The sequence below is a fragment of the Mustelus asterias genome, chromosome 12, assembly GCF_964213995.1.
Source record: "Mustelus asterias chromosome 12, sMusAst1.hap1.1, whole genome shotgun sequence".
Lineage (NCBI taxonomy): Eukaryota > Metazoa > Chordata > Chondrichthyes > Carcharhiniformes > Triakidae > Mustelus > Mustelus asterias.
In genome coordinates, this window is record NC_135812.1 from 71321682 (window position 1) to 71344416 (window position 22735).

Here is a 22735-nt window from a genome sequence, read left to right on the forward strand (position 1 = left end):
GTTTTTCATTTTTTTTGTGACCTTTTTCCAGAGCAATTGCTATTTGGATTGAAGGACAAAGATACTATTGTCAGGTGGTCTGCAGCAAAGGGGTAAGTAAGTTGCCCTGCATTAGCTGATAATTCCTATTCTATGTTTTACACTTAATTATAATTCTATGGTGATTGCCTCAATTGAAAACAAATGGCATTGTAATCATAATTGATTTATAATAACCGACGGAAGCAGAGCCTAGATTTACATCAAGCAAGAGAAGTCTTGAAATTCAGCTAAAGAGGGTTTTACCTTTGAAGTTGGGGCAACAGCCAGGACAAGGGATTATCAAGAAAATACCCATTGTTTCCTTCAGAACATGGTAGTGGGGATGAATAACTTCAGTTCTGTGGAGAAATAACAGAAGCTGAGGTTGTTCTCCTTGGAGCAGAGAAGGGCAAGGAGAGATTTAATGGGGCTGCTCAATTTCAAGAAGGATTTCAATAAGAGTACATAAGGAGAAACTGCTTCTACTGATGGGACTGGCCGGTAACCAGAAGGCAACATATTGAAGTTGATTGGTAAAAGAAGCAGAGGCAATATGAGCCATTCTTTAAGCAATGAGTTATTATGATTTGGAAGGTACAGTGTTGGGGAAGCAGATTCAATAATAACTTTCAAAAGAGAATTGAATATATGCTGGAAGGGGAAAAAAAGCTTGTTTGAAGAGCTAGCAGCTGGATGGGCTGAATGGCTTCCTATGCTGTATGATTTTGAGAGCCAAACAATCGAAAAGATGCAAACACATTATTTTATTTGAATATCAGCCAGCAGACCGGCTTTCTTTCCGATAATCATCTTGGTGATAATCCAACTTCTGCCTAAATTAGTGGTCCTTTAAATGACAATAGGTGTTTTGTTATAGACTAATATCAGATATTCAGAATGGTTTCTCTTGTGGTCAGATATCAAAAGCAAGCTAACCATCAGAGTTCTGTAATTCAAACCTATGCATAAGCATTACAAATAGTTTAAATTGCTTAATTGCCCACTATTAAGAAGAACCCAATTAATCTTGAATTGCACTTCCTTCAGAAGCAGCGCAGAGGCAGACCAAGCATCTTGGTTATCTTTGTTCTCTGGTTTGTATTGTCTGCTTCATCTTTGAAGTCCAAGATGTGCCTTTAGATGCTACTGGCTCCTGCAGTACCTGATCCGAAGTGAACTGTTTCTGCACGGGCTTCAGGGTTTGGAAGACTTGGTAGTGAGATGTAATCAGGATTTGCCAGCTCCCCAAGATATGTGGTTATTTCAGCACTCCTTGTAGGCCAGGAAGAGCAGAGTACTTTCCCTAAAGCTGCTCAAGCCTTCAGCCTCTATTATATATCATCCTTGCCATTTTTGATTTCCTCACACCATCTTTGCCTTCCTGTAATTGTTGGGGCTATATTGCTTCATCTTTCATTCAATGAATCAAACTATGCTATTGTGTTGGTACATATCATATATAGTCAAAACTGTTACGTTGCTGGTCATATGATGTGTTTTTTGCCTACTTATGTGTTGTGTTTTCTTGCTTATAAACTAAACCCAACTGTTTTGCTCATGAAAATGGACCTTTTGTTGGAACAAAATTTGAATCATGGCAACTGGTGAGGGAAAAATATCAATCGAAGACCGACAAAGCTGTTTAAAGTTTTAATCATTGAAACAAATGACAAATTATGCTGCATTAGAGCTCAGAGACAATAACAGTAAGAATAAACTTATTCAGCAGTGGTGGACCTGTGCCATCACAAAGCTGCAATGTGTAGATGAGGATTAGAGGAGAAAATTAATGTGCATCAAATGTGGGTAAATGGAATTGAGGGACACTTAGCCATTATTTCATTGAACAGTATAATAGCTAAATGGCTCGCACCATTTCCTATGTTTAAAACACTCCTTAAAAGCCAGCTCTTTAATCTGTCACACTTTCAAATATCTCCTCCTTTTGCTTGTGGAGCACTTTTATTTCTTTATCTTCAAGGCATTATGTGAATGTTAGTTGTTGAATTAGATTACATGTTAATGCTGCAACAAACAGAACACGGTTCTTAATACTGATAAAGCCATATATGGTTTTGGTAATTAGGATACTGGGGCAGCACGGTGGCACAGTGGTTAGCACTGCTGTCTCACAGCGCAGAGACCCAGTTCAATTTTGGCTTTGGATAACTGTCTGTGGGGAGTTTGCACATTCTCCTTGTGTCTGCGTGAGTTTCCTCTGGGTGCTCCGGTTTCCTCCCACCGTCCAAAGATGTGCGGGTTAGGTTGATTGGCCATGCTAAATTGTCCCTTAGTGTCAGGGGGATTAGCAGGGTAAATACAGGGATAGGGCCCGGGTGGGATTGTTGTCGGTGCAGGCTCTTTTTTATTCATCCGTGGGACATGGGCATCGCTGGCTGAGCTAACATTTATTGCTCATCTGATGGACGGCACAGTGGTCAGCACTGCTGCCTCACAGCACCAGAAACCTGGGTTCAGTTCCCGGCTTGGGTCACTCTCTGTGTGGAGTTTGCATGTTCCCCCCATGTCTGCATGGGTTTCCTCCGGGTGCTCCATTTTCCTCCCACCGTCTGAAAGACGTGCTGATTAGGTGCATTTGCCATGCTGAATTGCCCCTTAGTGTACCCAAACAGGCGCCGGAGTGTGGCAACTAGGAGATTTTCACAGTAACTTGATTGCAGTGTTCATGTAAGCCTACTTATGATAAATAAATAAACTTCCCTCATTGTTCTTGGAGGCAGTTGAGAGTCAACCACGTTGCTGTGGGTCTGGAGTCGCATGTAGGCCAGACCAGGTAAGGGTGGCAGATTTCCTTCCTTAAAGGACATTAGTGAACCAGATGGGTTTTTCCAACACTCGACAATGGTTTCATGGTCATCAGTTAGATTCTTAATTCCAGGTGTCTTTTATTGAATTCAAATTCCAGCACCTGTCATGGCAGGATTCGAACCTGGCTCCCCAGAACTTTCTGGATTAATAGTCTACTGATAATACCACAAGGCAAAGATTCCCCTCATTGGGCCGAATGACCTCCTCCTTCATTGTAGGGATTCTATGATATTGGAGGGCAAAAGTGCTGCACTTGTGCACTTTCAGATTCTCAATGTACGTTTGCTGGAGTTTAAACTTTGCAAACCAATGTTGGATGCAACAGTTGATTGTGTTAGCTGCCGAAAGCGCTGTTTCGGGACAGAGGCTTCACCAGTCTAAACAAGATTGGTGAAGCATCAACTATTTGAGTATTTGTGGCTGTGAGAGTGAGTGAGAACCCGGAGACTGGGATTGAGCCAGAAATATGTACGCCCACACTCACTCACATTCTCACACACATGCACTCCCTTTCTCACATACACACACCCACTCTCACACATGCACATTCACTCACTCTCACACTCACTCTCGTCTACCAGGCGGTTTGGAGATTAATATTACAGAGGAGAGGTTCAGGAAGGCTGTGAAAGTACCAAGGCTGATCCTCCCTGCGCTATCTAACACACAGCTGTCCCAAACCCCGCTGTTGCTGCAAGATGACTGCTCTGCCACCTTCACTCCTGTATTCCTGTCGGTGGCCTTGTCTCTCTCCCCCCACCCCCTCCCCCCACTTCATTCTCCCCATCACCTCCGCAAGGCACTTTCTCTCTTCCACCATCCCTACAGGCAATCTTCTCATCTCCTCAACCCCCTCTGCCAACAGGCAGACTCTCTTTACCCCCTACCTCTCCCTGAAAGCCTCTCTTCCCTGCCAACAGACCACCGCCGCCAGTGTTCAGGCCAGAGGCTGAATGAAGTTTGTCATCTTCACAGTGTTGATTGCGTCTCCAGTAATAGACTGTCTCTCTCCTGCATTTGCTGCTGATAGGCTCACTAGGGCATCTTTCATTTTGTTTACCTTTATTTTGAACCCTGGCTCTGCAGGCTGGATAGAGAGACATGGTGGACCAGAATGTGTCCTACAGACTGTATGTTGGACATCGCTGACCTAGAAAGACAAGGGCATGCGAACATCACCACCTGCAATTTTCCTCCAAGCTGCACACCATCTTGCTTTGGAAATATATTGCTGTTCCTTCACTGCCACGGGTCAAAGTCATGACATTCCCGCTTTCACTGCACTGTGGGTGCTACTACACCACATGGATTGCAGGGGTTAAAGAAGGTAGCACTGCACCATCATCTTGAGGGTTATTAGGGAAGGGTAATAAATGCTGGCCTAGCCAGTGATGCCCATATAAATAAATAAAATAAATGCTAAGAAACATGCTCAGAAATACGCATGTGTGGCTGTGCCCAGAAGCATTCTGTATAAAAGTATTGAGCAGTTTACTAACCAGTGCTTTTGGGGACATTGTTTATCAAGCTGCTTAAAGCTAATTTCTTAAATAGTTGCGAGAAGAAATGTGGCTACGTGTTTTCTATGTTAAGCATGTGCACTGTATGGCCAGATTTTGATTTGATTTATTATTGTCACATGTATTAGTATACGGCGGGGAGTATTGTTTCTTGCGCACTATACAGACAAAGCATACCATACATAGAGAAGGAAAGGAGAGAGTGCAGAATGTAGTGTTGCAGTCATAGCTAGGATGTAGGTCCATTCAAAAGTCTGATGGCAGCAGGGAAAGAAGCTGTTCTTGAGTCGGTTGGTACGTGTCTTCAGACTTTTGTACCTTTTTCCCGATGGAAAAAGGTGGAAGAGAGTATTTCTGGGGTGCGTGGGGTTAATTATGCTGGCTCCTTTATGACGCAGTGGGAAGTGTAGACAGTGTCAATGGGTGGGAGGCTGGTTTGCGTGATGGACTGGACTTCGTTCATGACCCTTTGTCGGCCTATTGAGTCCTCCTAGTCAAGGTTAATAAGTTATGTCATTTCTGTATTCTGTGGGCTGAGAAGTTGCACAATACTCTTATTTCCACAGTTGTATTAATAATTAAGTGAATAATGTTTATAATTATAAAAGCTATGAACATTTGTGTTCCAAATTACATTTTCTGCTTTTCTAACATATCTATTAATGAGTTACTTAGCCTTAATTGTAAGACAATTAAAGAATATCTACTTAGCTAGTCTGGCTGGTTTCCAATAGAAAACTGTTTTCAATAGAAAACTGATTTAGTTTTCTATTGAAATGGCTTCTGTCCATTTTAGCAGAAAAGGCTTAAGAATATATTAATTCAAACTACAAAATGATAGCTACACTAAAACTAGTGATTTTGAAACTACCAACAGTTGCTAATATGTAAAAAGCTTTAAAATAAACCTGATAAATGTAAATACATATAATTTAAAGCTGTGAATATACAGGTGTCAAATACGATTATGACGATTGGTGCCTTGGTGCTAAGATAATGAAAATGTATTTGGTGCAGAGTCATTCATGGAATTGTGGGCTTGTTGTGGTATTGACAACTTCTGATCCTAATTTTATGCATGTATGCAGTTTATGGTCAAATGGATTTTTGAGCTCCCTCTGTGCAATGTAATCCAAAGAATGCTACAAAATTCTAGTGACAATGCCAAGAGTAAATAGGAAGGATATCATTAAACTAGAAAGAGTGCAGAAAAGATTTACTAGGATGCTACCGCGTTTGAGTTATGAGGAGAGGCTGGATAGACTGGGACTTTTTTCTCTGGAGCTGGGAAGGCTGAGGGGTGATCTTAGAGGACTATAAAATATTGGGGGGGCGTAGATCAAGTAGATAGTCAATATCTTTTCCCAAAGGTAGGGGAGTCTAAAACTAGAGGGCATAGGTTTAGGGTGAGAGGAGAGAGATGCAAAAGGGTCCAGAGGGGCAATATTTTCACACACAGGGTGGTGAGTGTTTGGAACAAGCTCTCAGAAGCAGGAGTAGAGACGGGTACAATTTTGTCTTTTAAAAAGCATTTAGACAGTTTCATGGGTGAGATGGATATAGAGGGATATGGGCCAAATCCGAGCAATTGGGACGAGCTTAGAGGTTTTAAAAAAAAAAAGAGGGGGCGGCATGGACAAGTTGGGCCGAAGGGCCTGTTTCCATGCTGTAAACCTCTATGACTCTATAACTCCAAAAATATTGTTCCGATGCATCAAAGAATGCACACGAGGATGGATGGGATTCTTCAGCCTTGTCCATGGTGGGACCCCTTACAAGCGAGAACGGAGAATTTGGCGTCCTGGCCATAACTCCACTCATTTGCAACGGCACTGGAAAATCCCACCAGCGAATGAGGAAAGAAGATTTTGGCCACTTTTTTCAAATATTGTGTACTTTGTTTTCTAGATACATCTATTAAATAATGTTTTAAACATAATTACTGCTGATCGTAGGTTCTATGGTGGGAGGGAGTAGAGCAGAATAATTATTTTAAGGTTTTTCCTTGATTTATAATATGATTTCATTGCCCAAAAATATTTAGTTTGGGATCAATTTTTGAACACCAACATAGGAGCAGTTTCTTTTCGTTCGGTTTATAAATTTCTTGAGTAAAACAAATTTGTATAATTAAAAAAAGGCCTACATTTACATAGTTCTCTTCATCACATCAAAATGTCCCAAATTCTTTTTAAAAAAGCACTTTTGAACTGTAATCACTATTTTAAGATAGGAAACATTGTATAATTTGATTTGTTTGCAGGTGCAGGAAAAAGTTATTCTAAGTGTATCTTAAATAAGTTCTGTATGTCTGAAAACGAAGCAGATTTGGAAATACAGTCTGTGGGAAGGAGCTTGCATTATATAGTGCCATGCATTTACTTAGTGCTGCATGGCTAATGAATTACTTAGAAGTAAAGGCACTATATGCAGCATACACCACTCCAAATTGGCACACAGAAAGGTCCCAAAAACAACAAATGATATAAATGACCTGCAAATCTGTTTTGGTAGTATTAGTTGTCAGAACTAGAATCAAACTCTCCGTTCATCTTTGAATCGTGTCAGGGGAACCTTGGTGTTCGCCCAAAAGGGCACGTGAGGCCTTGGCTTTCATGTCTTATTTGAAAGTTGGGCACCTCTGGCATTGCAGCACTGCCTCACATTGCACTGAAATGTTCTGAAGCGAACTTGGAAGCTACAACCATTTGAGTATGATGAGCATGCTACTACTGAGCCAAACAGACAGGAGATAACTGCATGGCTTTGTACCAGAAACTTTTAGTTAGCTCTGCTTATTTACTTCAATGCTGAACGGATGCTCTATTTTATCCAGCTATTTCTATAAGATCAGTTGATACTCAACAATTTTTTCTGTGATTCATTTGGTGAATGAAAATGACAGAAGTCTTCAAAATGCTTGTTTTTTTGACATTTGCCCAGTAGAGAGGAGTAAACTGGATGATAAAAATTTGAATTGATATGCCATTATATTTCAGGATAGGAAGAGTGACTGGAAGACTTCCGAAAGAGCTTGCAGATGATGTTGTTGGATCTGTACTTGAATGTTTCAGGTAATGACTTAGTGTTTTACTTACATTTTCAATTTTCTTGGCCTAGTTAGATGATGTATCGTGCTGCAGTGCAGCAAATAGAGTAACAACTTACGCTTCATACGTTTGTCACTATATTCTATCGGAAAAACTGAAAAGTGTTTTAAAACTTGTATTGGCGTGGTATTGGGCAAGGCAGAAATTTACTCTGGCTAGCAGACCTTGCGAATTGACGGTTAACTCTTCATATGAATGTCTGAATGCTGGAGGTAAGATTTTAGTTTCCTTAGGATAAGAGTAGCAGAGGTAAAAACAATGTATGAATCCTTATAGTTGGTATTCTGTGCAGCCATGTAGAATTGAGATCCAGTTATTTTTAATTGTGTGGAGGGGATTGGAGTGAATTGATATGACCCATCGGGTCTGCACCGATCGTCTAACAGAGCATCCCACCCAGGCCCTTTCCCCATTGCCCCCATGTATTTACCCAACTAATCCCCCTAACCTACACATTTTGGGACACTAAGGGGCAATTTAGCATGGCCAATCCACCTAACCAGCACATCTTTGGACTGTGGGAGGAAGCAGGAGCACCCGGAGGAAAGCCATGCAGACATGGGGAGAACGTACAAACTCCACAGTCACCTGAGGCCAGAATGGAACCTGGGTCCCTGGCACTATCAATATTGAAATTGCTTTACAAATTTTTAATTCTACTTTTAGACAGTTATCTTCCTTAGAATTAGGTATGAACATTTGTCCCATTTTACCTTTCTAGACATTGAACCCTGGCTTGACTAACAACAAACAGATGACTTCATATTGGTTTAGTTTACCAGTGCTACCTTGTAGCTAACTTGTATAGGATGTTGTAATGTGATCTAAAGCTGACGTCAAACTCACTTCCACCACATCTCTCACCTACATGAATAGTTTATTTGCTTCACTTCAGTGCAGTGCTTGGCAACATGCCAGTGCTTGGTAACTCATAATGGAGAGTAGTTCATGTGTGATTGGCTTTGAGTACATTTGTATTTATTTGGTCAAATGTATATTTTCCCCACACATCCATGTTCCTGAACTAAGCCATATTTCTTGCCATAATTTACTGTGGATTTATTAGCGTGACAAGTAATAATTGGTTTCCCAAAACCAGTCATCTTGGTCCCTAGCCACCTTTCGTCACGCCCAAAATTAAACAAAAGATTAAATAGCTGGAGGCGTCAATAACATTTTGACAAGAAACTCGCCAAACTGGAAGTGAATACCTAAAGCCAAAAGAAAAATGGGTTGGACAGATTTTTAGTGCTTTATATTCTGAAAAACAAGGGATTGCAATCACTGGTGATAATACTCTCTTCCAGGCTTGGTAGACGTGGATGAGAGCAAAGGTGTACTTTTGATTGGTGACCAGGCGTCAGCTAATGAAGAGTCCCAATCAAGTTAAACTAACATTTTCTTAAGACTGTCCAAAGATGCGCAGGTTAGGTTGATTGGCCATGATAAATAATCGCCTCTTGGTGTCAGGGGGTAGAGCAGGGTAAATATGTGGGGTGACAGGGATAGGGTCCAGGTGGATTGTTGTAGGTGCAGGCTTGATCGGCTGAATGGCTTCCTTCTGCACTGCAGGGATTCTATGTTTTCCTCACTGCAATATTTTACTTGTTGTTCACCAAATATTGAATTCTGTCTGTAGTCTTGAACATTGATGGGAAATGCCTGTACAGAAATTAATACTCAACTTAGAATTTATGTATGTAAATATTATTGGATTTGCCTATCTTTACTTTTGTTTATTACATCTGTAGAGCTATTGATAATGCTTAGCCCTTGAAATCTCATACATTTCTGGACTGAGCAGCCTCCAGTGGCTGGGCAAACAATTCCAATCCTTCCCATAATTCAGTAAGACTCTGTGGTTAAATACCGGTCAGTGATGGTACATGACCTGTTTTCACCTTTTCCTCTCAAAGACCTATTTTAATGTATCTAACAATGTTTTGCCTTCTCCATTTGGTCTACCTTCCGGTCAAATTTGAATGTTCGGTGAAGAAAATAACAGTTATTTTTGTAGATATTTTTCAAGAAGATTTTATTTTCTTATCCATGATTTTACATCATGATGCATGCCAACTTTGTTACTGAGCTGTAAATGCATGTTTTTTTTTGTTTTTATTCCAATTCAATCAAGTCGAGTCCAATTCAGAGTCTCAACAAGTTGAGACATTTCCGATCCAAGCTGACAAGACAGGGCTCTCACCTCCTGTCTTGGGCTTGATCTACATGATCCAAGCTGATTGGAGTAGGCATAGCTCCTCCTCCAAGGCTTGATCTTATTTGCATCTTAGCCAAAAAGGCCGAGATGCCGCTTTTAAAAATTGCTTCAAATGAAGCTAAAATGTAACCGAATGACTTCAACCAAGTACAGCATGTCGATACTACACTTTATCTTAGCCAAAAGGCCGAGAAGAAATGCATGTTTTTTTTAATACTTTTCCAATTCAATCAAATCAAGTCCAATTCAGAGTCTCAACAAGTTGAGACATTTCTGGTCCAAGCTGACAAGACAGGGCCTCACACCTGTCTTGGGCCTGATCTACATGAGTCAAGCTGATTGGAGGAGGGGGAGGTTTCCACCTCCAAGGCTTGATCTCATTTGCATCTTAGCCAAAAGGCCGAGATGCCGCTTTTAAAAATTGCATGTTATTTACTGTAAATCAAGATGATGACACATCTCTGGCTGCTCTGTTGATGTGGGATTATTATCAAGTGTCAACATTGAAATTACCCTTTTTGATAACATGACGAAAGAGCATAGTAATTAAAACTTTTTTTTCAGTAAAAAAGCATTTCTTAATCAATAAAGTTCAGCAAACAGAAAGGGCTTTTTAATCTGTTGAAGCATTGCAATTATTGAAACTTCCAAACATATATCACTAGAGTAAAGAACCTTTCCTTGATATTCATTTTAAATGCATTTCACATTAATTTTCATTTGTGTTTTCTGGTCTTCAAATCCTGGCATGCTTTAAAATAATAATATTGCTTTACTTCCCATAACACTCATAAAGTATACCATTTTATGTAAAGTAATTGTAATCATTCTAGGTTGTATTACTTGACCTTTATGTTTCCTTTTAACAATCTGACATTGAATTACTTTTATATTGTCTATCTATATTGTTGCAGTTTCCAGGAAACAGACACAGCTTGGCATGGTGGATGTCTTGCCCTCGCTGAGCTGGGCAGAAGAGGATTGTTACTTCCTTCTCGGCTCCCTGATGGTATGTAATAAGTAGATATGTCTTTAAAACAAAAACGCACACTTTACCCTTCTTTACTATAAATTGCAGGATGTACTAAACCACCTGCACACAACTTTTGCACTGTTTAACAGTAAATGTGCAGTGCTTAGCTGCATGTAAGAATATCTTCATTTAACTCTTCCTTTCGCTTGTACTTATTAAAAAGCTCTTGATGTAACTCATTAACTGGTTATAAAATTCATTTATGGTCCAAAGATGTGCAGGTTAGGTTGATTGGCCAGGTTAAAAATTGTCCCTTAGAGTCCTGGGATGCGTAGGTTAGAGGGATTAGCGGGTAAAATATGTGGGGGTAGGGCCTGGGTGGGATTGTGGTCGGTGCAGACTCGATGGGCCGAATGGCCTCCTTCTGCACTGTAGGGTTTCTATGTTTCTATGTTTCTATTTATGTTGATTCTTGTATTTAATCCATTGTATATTTAACCCTGCTTGCCCATGCTCCAGTTCTTTGCTTTGATTTTACTCCTATACTTCATCTCTCCTTTATGCGGTGATTCATTCTGAGATACGGTTTCACAGGTGCTGTTGTCCCTTTGGTATCTCACCTACGCAGCTATTCCAGATAGAGAGTCTGGACTTGAGTGTCAGTAAGCAACTCGACAGTTGGGAGCCAATCTTGCCAGAATTCTGACGAAATACAGCTGGTGATTAGGGCAGGATTAGACCATTTAACTCCTTGAGCTTGTTCTGCCATTCGATAAGATCATGGCTGATATGTGACCTAACCACACACCAATGGCCACCTAACTACACACCATATCCTTAATATCTTTGGCGTGCAAAAATCTCCCAATCTCAGTTGTGGGGTAGAGAAGTGGGTAGTAGAGGGTGAGGGGTCACAAGTGAGCAGCAACTGAGAGTTTTCCCTTTCTAACCCATGAATGATGAAACCAACCCAGCTGAGCCCACTGCTACCTCAGTGAAGATTTGGTGAATCAGGACAGGTCTGCAATCCACGTTGAAACATGTCTGGTAGTATGGTTCACTATCGGAGCAGGTGATAAATTTGCCACCTGTTTTTTTTCTTACAGTTACTGTAGAATAATTATTTCATGTGCTTTGTTGTAAAATAGGGAGTGAAATTTATTCTGACAATAAATAAGCTGCCTGTTTGCCTCTGTAAAATCTCATTTGCAGAAATCATAAATGTTAACGCTATGTAGTGCAATTTTTGTTGTGGACTGTTCATTTTGGAGAAAAACAGAAGTTCTTCTAATTTTTGTTAAAAGGAATTTGGGCCGTTGCAAAAAAAATTACCTTTAGTTGATATCCGATAATAGTTACAAAAAAAAAGTTCGGTGACTATTTTATTTAAAATTCCTTAAAAGTAGACCGTTAACTGTAGATGGTGCATGTGGAGAGAGTGGGCATGTAATTTACTGACAACCTTCATCTTTGTCATTTTTAACCAACTACTCAAAAAGATGTAGATTTATTTGCTCCTTGCCTCTCATCCTCGCTCCCTTCTTTAGAACACAAGAACTCGGAGCAGGAGTAGGCCACCTGGCCCCTCAAGCCTGCTCAGCCATTCAATAAGATCACGGCTGACCTTTTTGTGGATTCGGCTCCCACCTGCTCACCTTAATTCCTTTACTGTTCCAAAATCTTTGCCTTAAAAGCATTCAACAAGGTAGCCTCAACTGCTTCACTGTGCAGGGAATTCTACAGATTCACAACCCTTTGGATAAAGAAGTTCCTCCTCAACTCAGTCCTAAATCTGCTCCCCTAATTTTGAGGCTATGCCCCCTAGTTCTAGTTTTACCCGCCAGTAGAAACAACCTCCCTGCTTCTATCTTATCAATTCCCTTCATAGTTTTATAGTTTCTATAAGATCCTCCCTCATTCTTCTAAATTCCAATGAGTATAGTCCCAGTCTACTCAGTCTCTCCTCATAAGCCAACCCTCTTAACTCTGGAACCAACCTAATGAATCTCCTCTGCACCCCCTCCAGTGCCACTACATCCTTTTTCAAATAAGGGAAACAAAACTGTACACAGTACTCCAGATGTGGCCTCACCTGCACCTTATACAACTGCAACATAGCTTCCCTGTTTTTAAACTCCATCTTTAATTATCTGCTGCACCTGCAAACCAACCTTTTGTGAATCATGCACAAGGACACCCAGGTCCCTCTGCACAGCAGTATGCTGCAATTTTCTACCATTTAAATCGGGGGTCTCCAAACTACGGCCCGCGGGCCACATCTGGCCCGCGGTGGGTCACATCCGGCCCGGATACAATAAATTTTATTCATTCATTTATAGACCTGTTTTTTTCCTTTGCCCGCGAAGATGTGTAGAATATACGATGTGGCCCTCGTACTGAAGAGTTTGGAGACCACTGATTTAAATAATAGTCCATTTTGCCATTCTTCCTATCAAAATGGCTGACGTCACATTTGCCAACATTGTGTTCCATCTGCCAGAGCCTTGCCCACTCAAACTATCTATGTCCCTTTGCAGACTTTCAGTGTCCTCTGCACACTTTGCTCTACCACTCATCTTAGTGTCATCTGTGAACTTTGACTTATTACGCTTGGTCCCCAGCTCCAAATCAGCTATGTAAATTGTAAGCAATTGCAGTCCCAACACTGACTCCCGAGGCACACCACGAGTCACTGATCGCTAACCAGAAAAGCACCCATTTATCCCCACTCTTTGCTTTCTGTTTTGCTAATACATTACCCGTAACACTGAGCACCTTTATCTTATGCAGCAGCTTTTTGTGCGGCACCTTGTCGAATGCCTTCTGGAAATCCAGATACACCACATCCACCGGTTCCCCATTGTCCACTGCACTCGTAATGTCCTCAAAGAATTCCAGTAAATTAGTTAAACATGATCTGCCTTTCATGAACCCAGGCTGCGTCTGCCCAATGGGACAATTTCTATCCAGATGTCTCACTATTTCTTCCTTGATGATAGATTCAAGCATTTTCCCCACTACAGAAGTTAAGTTCTTTGATTTGACCAAGATTGGAAAACCTAAGTGCATGCGCACTGTTTAACTATCAGATGACTGATGGGAACCTTAACGCCACTCTTTGATAAAAGACATTTTGTCAAACATTGAACTGCATAAAATTTAATTCTGCTTATCTGAAATTTCAGTGAACAGAAGGCTATTAAAATGTGTCAGTTGTTATTCAGTAATTAGAACTTGAACATGTAAGTTGTACGTTGCTCTGTTCTCTTAAACTACCTCGTGGTCATCCATTCCCCCTCTGCCTCCATGCCCTTAAGCTGCGGTGGGACCACCTCCCTGAGCGTGCTATCCACATAGTTCTCAGACTTTGCAGTGTGCTACAGTGACTACAGCCACCACTCGAGCTCTGAAACCCAGAGCTCAAGTTCCTGAGTTGGCAGCGCTTCCTGTTAAAATGGTTGTTTAGGATACCGAGAGCATCTATGATTTTACACACATTACAGGATACATTCCACTCGACTCACCTGCTCTGCCACGTTTTAACTTTACTTCTCTTGCGTTAACTCTATTCTATTTGGATTATTTTAATTACCGTACTATATAGACCTTAACTTTCCCAACTCCACGTGCTAGTTTTTCACACACTGCCCCTTATACTGAACACTTACTGGTCAGTTGGTTTTCTGTCAGTTGTCTTTTTCCCCCAACTCACCAAATGACTAGCCTGTTCTCCTGCAGCAGGGCAAGACCACTTTCTGAAAGGTGAAACAGTTAGAAAGCCAAAAAGCACCTCTTTCCCCAATGCACCAAATTCCCACTCTAATCTAAATTCCCAAAAATACTCACTCGGTGTGTGTCTCACTCAGGATGAAGTCTCCCTCACTGCTCATGTGCCATTTCCTTCTTTATAATTTCTTCCCCATTGTCCCAGCATGTTTTCTCCTCTGTGTGCTTTTAATGTCTTGGGAGCTAAGGTAGGCTGTTCATTCAGTCTCTGGAACCTAATCAATAAGATCATAGTTGATCTGCATCCATCACCCTTGGCTTGCAAAAATATATTAATCTTAGATTTTAAATTGCTAGCTGTGCTAGTATCTGCTGCTTAATTGTGGGAGAGAGTTTTCCATTTCTATCCCCCTTTGGAGTGAAGAAGTATTTTCTGACTCTTCACTTGAATGATGTGTAAGGTTATGGCCCCTTGCTCCAGAATCGTACCCCAGCAGAAAAGCTTTCATTCGGTGTGCCCTGTCAAGATCCTAAAAATGAATCAAATCACTCTGTAACTTTCTCTGTTTTGGAGAATAATAGCCTATTTAATGTAATCTCTGCTCATTGTTTAGCCCTTGCAGCTCTGGTAACATTCTGGTGACTGCACTGTACACCTTCCAAGGCCAATACATGTTTTCTAAGGTGAAGTGCTGAGTACTCCAGGTGCAGTCAAACCACAGCTTTGTATAGCTCTAGCAAAACTTTCTTATCTTTATTTCTAGCTCTCTAGATATAAGGCTAACATTTAACAAGTAGGACATGTTAGTGATCTGTGTACAAGGACCTCTCTGAACCTACATTGTTCGCTAGCTTTTCATCTTTTAAGAAAATACTTGCTCGGATCTGTCCAGTTTTGGTCTTAAATGAATAACCTCTCAATTACCTGCATTGATATAGTCAGATTTAGTCTGATAATAGCTCATTAATATTGAAGAATCATTGGACCTCTTATAGTTTTGAAATAGATATGTTTATTACTGAATTTGCAATGCACCTTTTAAGATGATTTTATGGTGTTTCTATAACATTCTGAACAAATTTAGCAGAACCATATTTTTATATTCATGCCTGTAGATACCAAACAAATGATTCTGTAGGGCTTTATCGAATTGTGCTGCTATCTATTAATGACCTGCGTATCGGAAAGATTGTGGTCATAAAATTAGAAATTGTGATTTCTAGGCAACTGTATACACAAAGCTTTTCTGTGACTGCCAAAGCTCTGAAATCCTAATTGTGCAGATTTCTGAGCACCAGTGCAAAACCAAAGGATTGAAACATGGATACTTAATTTTCGACACAGTAATAAGGAAGATTTAAAATAATGTTTGACGTGAAAATTTGACTTTCAAGCAAGTTAGTTGCATTTTTATCATAATGTTTTTTTGAATGATTTATCTATTCTCTTTAAATATTATTGTCATTATGAGAATTTTGTTTACAGTGTCCCTTTACTTAATATATTTTGATAGAGAAAATCTATTCACCATTGATGCGATTTAATAGCAATTTACTATGAGGTGGAGTCAAATATGATTGGGGTGGCATAGTGGTTAGCATTATTGCCTCACAGCATCAAGGACCCAGGTTCGATTCCCAGCTTTCGTCACTGTTTGTGTGGAATTTGCACGTTCTCCCCGTGTCTGTGTGGATGGGTGCTCTGGTTTCCTCCCACAGTCCGAAAAACGTGTTGGTTAGGTACATTGGCCATGCTAAATTCTCCCTCAGTGTACCCGAACAGGTGCCAGAATGTGGCAACTAGGGGAATTTCACAGTAACTTCATTGAAGCATTAATGTGAGCCTACTTGTGACACTAATAAATAAACTTTAAACTGATTGTATTCTTATATCAAGTACTAAAATATTACTAATATTTAACAAATAATAAAAGTTATTTTTTCATAAATTATCTTTAATTGTGTAGCAAAAAACTTATATTTTATAACATAATAAATGGTTAACCATCGCACCAAGTGTTTCCATCACCAGAAGTTTCACCATGATATAAATTAACGTCAACAACAATATTTTTTCAGTGTTGTAGTAACCCTCATGACCTGCTTTCTCTGGTACTTCAAGTGAACCTAATAAAGCAGAATTAAAGTACAATGTTTTAATAACCATTGCAGTATTCTGAGCAATTTATAAGCTGCAAAAGAATTCTGTACGTATGCATTTTTGTACCTGTTCTTTAGTCTGTGTCAAGTAAACACAATTAAACAAAACTTAATGAATCTTAGGTTAGAACTGAGTCAATTTGGATATTAACAGAATATGTGATCATATCAATTGTTGGTTAAGCAGTGTGAATGCCAGACATGAGGTGGTTTAATTTGCATAACAAAATTTGCAGTTTAATTTTTCTCTTCCAATTATTATTGGTGGTCCACATTTTTTATGTACTTGAGTCAGAAGGTTCCATTCAATGATTTTTTATTTGCTCACTCAATAGACTCTGGTAAAACCAGTATTTATTACCTGTCCCTAATTGCCCTTGAGAAGGAGGTGGTGAGCTGCTGCTTTGAATACGGCAGAGTGGCTTGCTTGGTTGTTTCGAAGGGCAGTTGGGAATCAACCACATTATTATGAAACAGGAGTCACATATAGGCCAGACTGGGGAAGGATACGATAATCCAGTGGTTTCATGGTCACCATTGCTGACAACTTGTATTTATTCCAGATTTTTAATTAATGAATTGAATTTAAATTCTCCAGCTGGCACATTGCGATTTGAATGTGTCTGGATTGTTTATTGTAGCCTCTGGATTGCTAGTCCAGTAACATAACCATAATGCCACTGTATCCTTATGTCTTGTAGTAAAACAAACTATCCCAGGAAGTTAAAAGCAAAATACTGCAGATGGTGGATTTGAAACAAAACAGGAAATGTTGGAAAATCTCAGCAGGTCTGACAGCATCTGTGGAGAGAGAATAGAGCCAACCTTTTAAGTCTAGATGACCCTTCCTGCTGAGATTTTCCAGCATTTTCTGTTTTTATCCCAGTAAGTTACTGTGTGCATGGAAGAAAACATTAGCTTTGATAATGATCACTGCATAATTTTTGAAAAGTTAACCCTCTGGTTTTAAGATATTTGGAATACTTGCTCCTGGGCATCCTGATTGGACGACCACAAATTTCAAATATTGGCTTGTATGCTTATTTTGACCAATCTGATTTCACTGCTTTCTATTAAAGTTTATTAACCAGGTTCAAATAAGTAATCTAATTTTCTTTCTCCAAGTGCTTTCAGCACATTGACCAAAATTGTGCTTCAAAGATCATTGAATTTTCACAAACATACTTTATTGCCTATTTCATCTGAGGTAGTTGTATGAAGCAAACTTGAGTCAATCATTGTCAGAGATGGATTTAGATCACTCGCTGCATTTTTTTTGTAGTCTGTAATGTTCACAGTCCAATCACTGAGTTATATATTCATTGTATTAAAAGGAGCTCCTAACAGAAATGTTAGTTGCTCCCTTTAGGATGAACTTGCATCATTTTAGTTGAGGCTCTATCCCAAAAAATCTCAAGTCATCTGGACAATAATGCAGTCGAAACTGAAATTGCCTGCTGAACTTATTCAATCAGAAACTGTTGATGTTGCACTATAATCTGTTGCTGTTAACCAACACCCAATACAGTGTGCTTAATAACATTTATAAGTAGGCAGAAAGTCAATGAAGAGTTTATACACGCCCTTGTCCTTGGGTGTGTTATGCATCTTGGTGACTAATCCAGGCTTTGAAACCTTGCTGCAAACAATGGTCGCCAACCTTACTTGGTTTAATAATTTGCTTAGTCTAATTGGTTTCAATTGGAATTGTACCCATCTTATGCAACTCTAATTCTCTTCCTCAAATTGAATATTCTACCACAATCATTACTCTTTACAAATGTTGCCTCTGGTTGTATTTTAACTGTTTCTTCGTTTGACCTCTTTTGACTTCTTGGCTTCTGTTTTCCTTTTTCTATTTTGTCAATTGTAGGAGAATCACAAGTGTCTTTGTCTTCAATGCTGCGTTCCTCCAAACTGGTGAATTGTCCAGTTGGTGAACATGACCATTCCTCATTGCACTGTCCACTGCTGGACCCAGCTAACTGGCAAAGAGCTACTGCAGCTGATTGCTTCTGCTCATCATTACAGCTTTGTGTACTTTTGACAACTTTTAATGTTTGCAAATTGCTGACAACACCTTTTCCTGGCTGGCCTTTCCATTGGTCTGTTTTTTTGCCATCTGTGCCAATGCTGAGATCTTCCACTAAATTAGTAGTTAAGTCAGAATGAAGAGACTTGTTGCCATTTAAGCAGTTTGCTTCTGTCCTTGATTCTTTGGAACTGCTGTCAACTTGTCGTGGAATAGAATCTTCAGGTGTTGGCCAGCAATGATTATGTTTAACTTTGACTGAAAGATTTAAAGGTACTTCCTGTACTTTTATAGCAGCTTGATACTCTTTACGTAGTGGGTCGTAACTGCCACCTGAATTTCCATAAGAATTTCCATTTGAATCTTGTGGAAGATTATTAGTTGTAGTTCCAAACAACTGTTCCTGTTCTGTTTTCGCTCTATCCTTTTTGGAAAGGTTTAATGGGACCATGCTGGTGGTGCTTGTATCTGTGGATACCAGAGAATTACCATGGTAGTAATCCAAAAAGTTGATGTTAGAGTAAATTGAATTGGATGGTGAATGCTCATTGGCGATCGGGATTCTGTAAGCAGAGTAGCAAAATATGATTTTCAGACTGAATTTTATAATATTTGCATATTTTAAATATTTAGACATAAAAATAACTTGTATTTATATAACACCTTTCATATCTTCAGAACTTTCCAAGGTGTTTCACAGCTAGTGCACTTAATGTACAGAACAACCCCAGAAATAACAGGATAATCTGCTTTTAGGGATGTTGCTTAAGGGAAAATGATTTTGGGGCAATGAGAAGCATTCTCCACTCTTTGAATAACACCATAGAATAGTTTATATCTATAGGATTGGGCAAAAAGGTTCATGGTTTATTGCCTTGAAAGGTGGTACATTGAGGGAGTGCTGGATTGAAGCATCCGCCTGGATTAATCACCTAATTCTTTAGAGTGGGGTTTGAAACCAAAAAAATCAGACTCTGGTAAGACCGTTTGCACTGAGTTAAGGCTGTCTTATAGATTGAAGAAAATCCTAGGAATTTTAAGCACAAGAAAGCACAAGGATAATAGTACCTCCAAGGTGCTTAATAAAAATAAGTTGCTTATTTTTTTCAAATTTGCAACAACACTTTCAATGACCTAATTTCATAGTTCACGCACTTAAATATGTGAGGGTGGCAGGATAATTAACCAAATGTTAAAAAAAATATATTTATTTTATAAATAAGAGATGGAGAGTACAAAAGCAATGAAATGATGGTAAAACTTTAAACATTGTTGGCTATGCCTCACCATAGTATTGTTTCCATTTCTGGACAGGATGTTTCATGAAAGATATAAAGACCTTTGGGAATGTGTGGAAGAAATGTACCAGAACAAGATTAGGTCTGAGGGATTTAAGTTATGTGTGGCGATTTCAGAAGCTGAATTATAGTTCTTAGAACAGAGAAGATCAAGGATCAATTTAATAGAGGCATCCAAAATTATGAACTGTTTGGTAGGAGATAGGGCAAAACTATTTCCATTGACCGGAGGGGTGGTAATTAGTGGACACTAATTCAAAAGAATTGCCAAAGGAACCAAGGGGGACATGATAATTTTTTGCAGTTCTTTTGATCTACAATACATTGTCTGCAAGGATAGTGAAAACAATTTCAGTTGTAACTTTCAGAACGGAATTGGATCTCTCCTTGTTGTGGAGCAATTTGTAGGGCTACAGGAAAAGATCAGGGAAGTGGGATTAATTTTCATAGAGATGGCACATACATACATGGTTTGAATGGCCTCCTTCTGTGCTGTATGATTTTAAGACATTTACACTTTATATTGTTTCTTTCTGAAAATGATTTGAATGGTGGAAAATATATAATGCATAACCCTACATTGTTTGGATCATAGTGCTGAAATTAAAGTCCTCTGGAATTACTTAGTGAGCGAGTTTGATTCCATGAATACTTGCTAGTATCTATAACATGTTGCTAGCAAAGCTGTGACAAAATGCATATAAGCAATGGAAAGAATGCAAAATGTCTAAAACAAGAAGTTGGAAACCCTTGAAGTTTGCTGTACCTGCTGTCTGGCCCTCGACTTTCTGGCTGATCATGTTGAATGTCGAATTTTTTTGTGCGTGGATTTGGGATATTTTTGACTGGTCTGAAGTGCATAGGGCTTTCTTCCAATCTGTTACTTCTAAAGTTTGTGCTTGAAAGAAATTTGTTGGAAATTTCACCCAAACTTTCTGAACCCATATTTGTTTGAGCAAAGGTTGTTGGGCTAGGTCGACCTGGAGAGCCCATTGCTGCACTTCCTGCTTTAGGGCTCATTTTCATATTTGTTCTCTCTGTGTAGGAATCTCTGTTCACGTTCAATATTTCAGTGTCAATATCTTTTGAATGTGCTGTAGGAGCGGTGTTCTCCCATTCTCTATAAAGCCTTCTTTGAGAGTCCTGGAGGTATAATTCAGGTGGCGGTGAAGTTTCATAAAGTGAAGGATTGCCAACTGACAGATATGTATTTTGATCCCTGGTGGTGTTAGTTGCTTGGTGAAGCTTCAGACCAAACCGAGGCATGGGATATTCAGTTGTGTTGGGATGATGAACTCCATAAGGAATGGGAAGGTTTGGATGCAAATGATGAAGAATCTTGTACTGTTCTAATGTCGGTGGAGCTAAATGTCTTGGCAAAGCCATGCCTGGATTTTGTAAATGAGGCAGCAGAAAATTCCGTTGGTCGGGAGAAACATACAGTGGGATTGTTGGGCTGTCATATTCAAGCGGCTTACCAGTGAGGAGATAGGGTGAAAAGACGAACCTTGAGCCTCGTTCAGTGTAATAGTGTGCATAATCCGGAATCAGAGGTGATGTATTGGGAGGTATTGAACCAAAGCTTTTATTTGTTTTGGAAAGCTCTGGTGAAATTGAAGAAGGACGTGCTCGCCATTGGTCACCAGGGCTATAAAACGCTGACTTCATTTGGATGGGAGATGCCCTGTTGTTTGAATTTTCTGAAACAGAATTTGTGTTTTCATCTGGTCTTTCGCTGGATCTCAGTCCTCCAACAGGCAAGAAAGCTGAGGACCGTTCATCCTTTTCGATAGCTCTTAGTTTTTCAGATTCATTTGTTGCAGGAATCATGTGATGTGGCTCCTTCTGTTGTTTTGTCTTTGTAACTTCAGCAAACGTTTGATTGTTCATTCCTACATTTTCTTTGATTTCATTGTTACTGATGATCTGATGACTTGTAGTTTTACCTGGAACAGGATTTGTGCATTCTGAAATTTTTTTGAGTTTGCTAATTGATATCCTCGGGTCATTGCATCCATTTGACACACTGTCTTTCTGGTTGAGTACATTAGTCTCATTGGAACTTGGCTTTGGGCATTTTCCTGTTTGATCCTGGTCTGTAACTAGTGAGATTGAATTTTCACACAAGCTGTACTTCATGTGGTTAAACAGGTGTGATTTCTCATTGCATGTAAATGGGCACTGGAAACACTTGTATTTGAATGGTTTTCCTGGAGGCCGAGGAATGTAGTGAGGTTTCTTTGGTTTGCGTTCTTTAGCAAGGCTCATTTTTATGTTCTCGAGGAAGATTGTTAATTACTGCTTCTCCTGGATCTTTATTTTTGTAGATTGGTTCAGTGTACTTAAATCGATAATTGGAAAATTCCACTTTATTTGTTGTACAGGCATCCAAATCATATGACTAAATCAGTGCTGGAATAAGTTGCATGAGACTGTGGGAGAAAGAATGAAAACTGGTTAACTTTGAATCACGATGAGCGTAAGAGCCAGCACATTCCAGAAGACACGCCTGGTTTCAGAGACTTGTATGCAAATCTGATAGTGTTGCACCTTTACATCAAAAAACATAAACCAGTATGATGCACCGTGTAAAGTGTTTTTTGTATTTTTAATAACCCAAGTGGAAGTTAAAAGATTTAAAGCATTAATGTAAATATGGCTATTCCAGCTAGGTTGAAATCTGCTATGTCCCCTTTTTATAGTTACTGATGTAACACAAAGTTATGTCCATATATAAATTGCTCCTTTGTATTCACAGGACATGCAAAAGGATATGAAGAAATGACTTAAACACCAGATTTTCCAGTTTGTTTCCATTCTTTAGCAAAAGCAGTTCCTACAGCTGTGA

The 22735-nt window shown here is 39.5% G+C and overlaps 2 protein-coding genes and 1 non-coding gene across 4 annotated transcripts in view; 1 reads left to right on the top strand and 2 right to left on the bottom strand.

Annotated features, from left to right (window-relative positions):
- Positions 1 to 22735, top strand: part of tbcd (tubulin folding cofactor D) — a 248461-nt gene that overhangs the window by 59672 nt on the left and 166054 nt on the right. For both annotated transcript variants that reach the window (XM_078225420.1, XM_078225421.1), the window contains exons 11-13: positions 32 to 92; positions 7370 to 7444; positions 10613 to 10707. In XM_078225420.1, coding sequence (XP_078081546.1) covers positions 32 to 92; positions 7370 to 7444; positions 10613 to 10707 — 231 coding nt within the window. The remainder of the gene's footprint in view (positions 1 to 31; positions 93 to 7369; positions 7445 to 10612; positions 10708 to 22735) is intronic.
- On the bottom strand, positions 9698 to 9897 carry LOC144502084 (U2 spliceosomal RNA). The gene has a single exon (XR_013499249.1). It is a non-coding gene; the product is annotated as a U2 spliceosomal RNA (small nuclear RNA).
- znf750 (zinc finger protein 750) lies at positions 16341 to 22303 on the bottom strand. Its single transcript, XM_078225422.1, has 2 exons — positions 20654 to 22303; positions 16341 to 19152 (listed from the first exon to the last, which is right to left on the bottom strand). Exons 1-2 carry the CDS (start codon positions 22153 to 22155, stop codon positions 18276 to 18278), a joined length of 2379 nt encoding a protein of 792 aa, XP_078081548.1. The 5' UTR covers positions 22156 to 22303; the 3' UTR covers positions 16341 to 18275.

Bases quoted from the DNA above. Each gene is read 5' to 3' on its own strand.
- znf750 (XM_078225422.1), bottom strand. From the start codon at position 22,155: ATGAGCCTTGCTAAAGAACGCAAACCAAAGAAACCTCACTACATTCCT. The intron at 19,153-20,653 runs GTACAGCAAACT...CTCTGCTTACAG, and splicing joins AGTCGAGGGCCAGACAGCAG to AATCCCGATCGCCAATGAGC.